The sequence below is a fragment of the Nuphar pumila genome, chromosome 12 (assembly GCF_984573655.1).
Source record: "Nuphar pumila chromosome 12, dmNupPumi1.hap1.1, whole genome shotgun sequence".
In the NCBI taxonomy this organism is placed as follows: Eukaryota; Viridiplantae; Streptophyta; class Magnoliopsida; order Nymphaeales; family Nymphaeaceae; genus Nuphar; species Nuphar pumila.
In genome coordinates, this window is record NC_143260.1 from 16023696 (window position 1) to 16027362 (window position 3667).

At 47.9% G+C, this 3667-nt stretch overlaps 1 protein-coding gene across 1 annotated transcript; it reads left to right on the forward strand.

Moving 5' to 3' along the window:
* The first annotated feature begins 246 nt into the window (after positions 1–246).
* On the forward strand, positions 247–2422 carry LOC149820119 (polygalacturonase 1 beta-like protein 2). The gene has a single exon (XM_089982566.1). It carries the CDS (start codon positions 287–289, stop codon positions 2207–2209), a length of 1923 nt encoding a protein of 640 aa, XP_089838692.1. The 5' UTR covers positions 247–286; the 3' UTR covers positions 2210–2422.
* The last annotated feature ends 1245 nt before the right edge of the window (positions 2423–3667 follow it).

Genomic DNA, 3667 nt, shown 5'->3' on the forward strand with positions numbered 1-3667 from the left:
GTATATTAGTCACTTGAATGCGAGAACAAAGGATATGGACGTCATACGAAAATAACTTCAGGGTATCCACGACTTTTGCTCCTCTTAAACAATTTGGTTCGCAAACTTTCTCTTCTTCAAAATTTTAAAAAATTTAAAAGGTAAATGGGGAAAATCAAAACAAACAAAAAAATAAAAACAAAATAAAAAAGCAGCATGCCCCCCTCCCCTATTTAGTTCCCTCCACCTTCTTCATCCACTAGAGAGAGAGAGAGAGAGAAAGAAAGAAAGAAAGAGAGCTCTAACAATGGCGGCATCTTGCATTTGGTTGCTTCTCCTTCCATTTCTCACGGTGGGTTCTAGAATTTCCTCCATTTCCCCAATTGGGTACCTCCCATTCCATTTTCTCACTGTGATTTTCTATCAGGTAGCCGTCTCGGGAAGCGGAGTCCCATCCCTCAACCCCTTGTCCGCCAAGGCCTCCCTCCTCCGGTACTGGAATCTCCACATACCGGACTCCCCCAAGCCGGCCTTCCTCCTGGAGAAGGCCTCCCCTCTCGACGCTCTCCAATCGTCCCTTCTCCGGCGATACGCCGACCAGAGGTCTCTCCCCACACACCTCCCTTCCTTGTGCAACGCCGCCCGCCTCCTCTGCTTCCCGGACCCCTCGCCCATCCTCGAGAAGCACAACGCCGACGTCGACTTCGCCTCCTACTCCGGCCGCAACTTCTCCAACTACCGGTCCGGTGCCGCAGGAGGCACCGACTCGTTCAAGAAGTACTCGGAGAACGCCAACCTCGTCGCCGACTCGTTCAAGCGTTACAGCCGCAACTCGGCCGGCCGCGCCGACTCCTTCTCGTCCTACTCCCCCGACGTCAACGTCGAGGACAGCGAGTTCTCCGGCTACGGCGTCGCCGCCTCCGGCGGCTCGGGACGGTTCAATAACTACGCCGACAACATCAACGTCCCGAACCTCCGGTTCGATACGTATGAGTCAGACTCGGTGGGAAGGAACCGGGATTTCAGCTCCTACTCGAACGAAGGTAACGCCGGCGACGAGTCATTCGTCAGCTACGGCCGGAAGGGCAGAGCGGTGCCGTCTGGCTTCGAGAACTACGGCTGGAACAGCAATGTCATCGGCTCTACGTTCTCCAACTACGGTGAGGGGGGGACTCGAGCCAATGAATCGTTCACCAGCTATGGTTTCAATGGAAATGCGCCGAAGAACAACTTCAGAAGCTATGGTGATGGTGGCAATGGTGGTGTTGATACGTTCACTAGCTACAGGGACTCGTCCAATGTTGGTGACGACTCGTTCACTTCCTATGGCAAGAATGGGGTCTCACCCAAGTTGAATTTCATCAACTATGGCAAATCTTTCAATGTGGGTACCGACAAGTTCAAGGGGTATGGTCAGGGTGCTATTGGTCCCCAAACTGGGTTCAAAATCTATGGGATCAATAACACATTTGGGGACTATGCTGATAAGAAAAGTGTTACTTTTGCTGCCTATGCCAGCACTGGGCCTAATGCTAGCCTTCAGGTTACCACCAACAAGTGGGTTGTTGAGCCCGGGAAGTTCTTCAGGGAGAAGATGATGAAGAAAGGGACCGTGATGCCGATGCCGGACATCCGCGACCGGATGCCGCCGAGGTCGTTCCTGCCGCGGTCGATAGCCGAAAAACTGCCGTTCTCTGCCTCGAAGCTCGAAGAGCTGAAGAGGGTGTTCCATGCCAGGGACAATTCTAGCATGGAGAAGATGATGAAGAACACTCTGGCCGAGTGCGAGAGGGAGGCTAGCAGTGGGGAGACGAAGAGGTGCGTGACTTCGATCGAAGACATGATCGATTTCACGACGTCGATGCTGGGGAAGAATGTGGAAGTGAGAACCAGTGATTCAACAGAGGGGTGGGGGAAGGATGTGGAGATTGGGGAGGTGAAGGGGATTGATGGTGGGAGGATCACCAGGTCCGTTTCTTGCCACCAGAGCTTGTTCCCTTACTTGGTGTATTACTGTCACTCAGTTCCCGTTGTTAGAGTCTATGATGCTGATATACTGGATGTCAAGAGCAAGGAGAAGATCAACCATGGAGTGGCAATCTGTCACCTGGACACCAGTGCATGGGGACCAGGCCATGGAGCATTCATTGCATTGGGCTCAAAGCCAGGGAAGATTGAGGTTTGCCACTGGATCTTTGAGAATGACATGATTTGGGTAAGATCTGGTTGAGAGAGCCTGAAGGACTTGACTAATTGGTGGGACCCAGTTGGGATTCTTATGCTCGGAAAACTGAATGGTTGTTTTTCCTATTGGCTACTACTCTTTTGATTATCCCTTTCTTTGATTGGCTGGGTGTTATTATTGGCATGGATGCTACTCTTACTCCGAAGGGAGTCGGTTTTTAGATTGATGGTAATAATCAGAGTGCTGATGTCCATTTCATTTCCTTGGTATTTCCTTTTCCACCATCTGCAATTTGCAAATTTGGTTCTTTGTAAAGTTTCTCACACGTGAGTACTCCACTCCTTTTAGTTTGCATATAATTTGAGAGTGAGAGCACTGTGAGACATGGTGAAAAGATCAGAGGTGCAATGTGATTGCACAAAAAATTGTGCATTAAGCACCCCACCACCCTCCATCAGGTCTTGGGTCCCACACCTGACAAGCCCCTCCCCAAGATGGAGGGTGATAGGGTGCTTAATGTACAAATTTTTGTTCCATCATCATATTGCACCCAATCCGGACTCACATGTGACTCTAGGGGTGGCAAAACTTACGTGATGCATTAAATGAGAAGGAGAAGTTTCCGGAATGTGACAAACATACTCTTTCTTTCTTAGGCCCATTTGTTGTTTCACGGGAAAAGGAAGCTATTTTTGTGGGCAATGGCTGCTGAAAACAACGGGATAGTGTGCTGAGCGTCGTCGGCATCCAAACCTGTATGATTGTGATGCCCATCACTTGGATGGGCCCCAGTTTTTTTTGGGTGTCGTTTGTGTTTCGGATGGATGGACGGCATCTGAATGGTTTAAAACAATGTTGCCAGTATCGGAATCGGACCTGAATCGTTTGGCCAACTATTCGGGTGCATGACCGATACTCAAGTGCATCGTTCTTAATCGGCCAAAAAATAGTTTAAAATATTATGTCAATCAGAATGTAACACTTGTTAAAACCATTAAAATAATATTAAAAATTAAATTTTTAAATTTTTTTTTCACGTTTATTGAAAAATAACCGATTCAGGTCAGTATCATATCGATTTTCTGACTAAATGAACGGTGCACAATGAGCCTTTTTCACCCTTTGGTGGGGGCCATCCATTTCTAAGATAAATGTCTTCCAAAAGGCGCCTTTGAGGGTGTTACTGTCAGAGGTGCCTCTGACCTGATCCTTTCTTTAAAAAAGAAAAAAAAATGCCGCAGCGGCTCATCTCGCCTTCAATAGGGCTCGTGTGGTCTTTGATGGGCACTTACAATCATAGCATGCATTTTCTTAGGAACACAAGTGTAGTAACGAAGGCCTTGAAGGTGATATCCTCCTTTGCTCCTTTTAAAGGGATTATAGTTGCTACTCTGGTGGGTAAGGAACCCCATAGTGAAAATCTATAATTTTTTTTTTTTACACATCCTACTCTTTCAGATGTCTTTTATATTATCCCTTTGGTCATGTTTATGAACGCCTTAT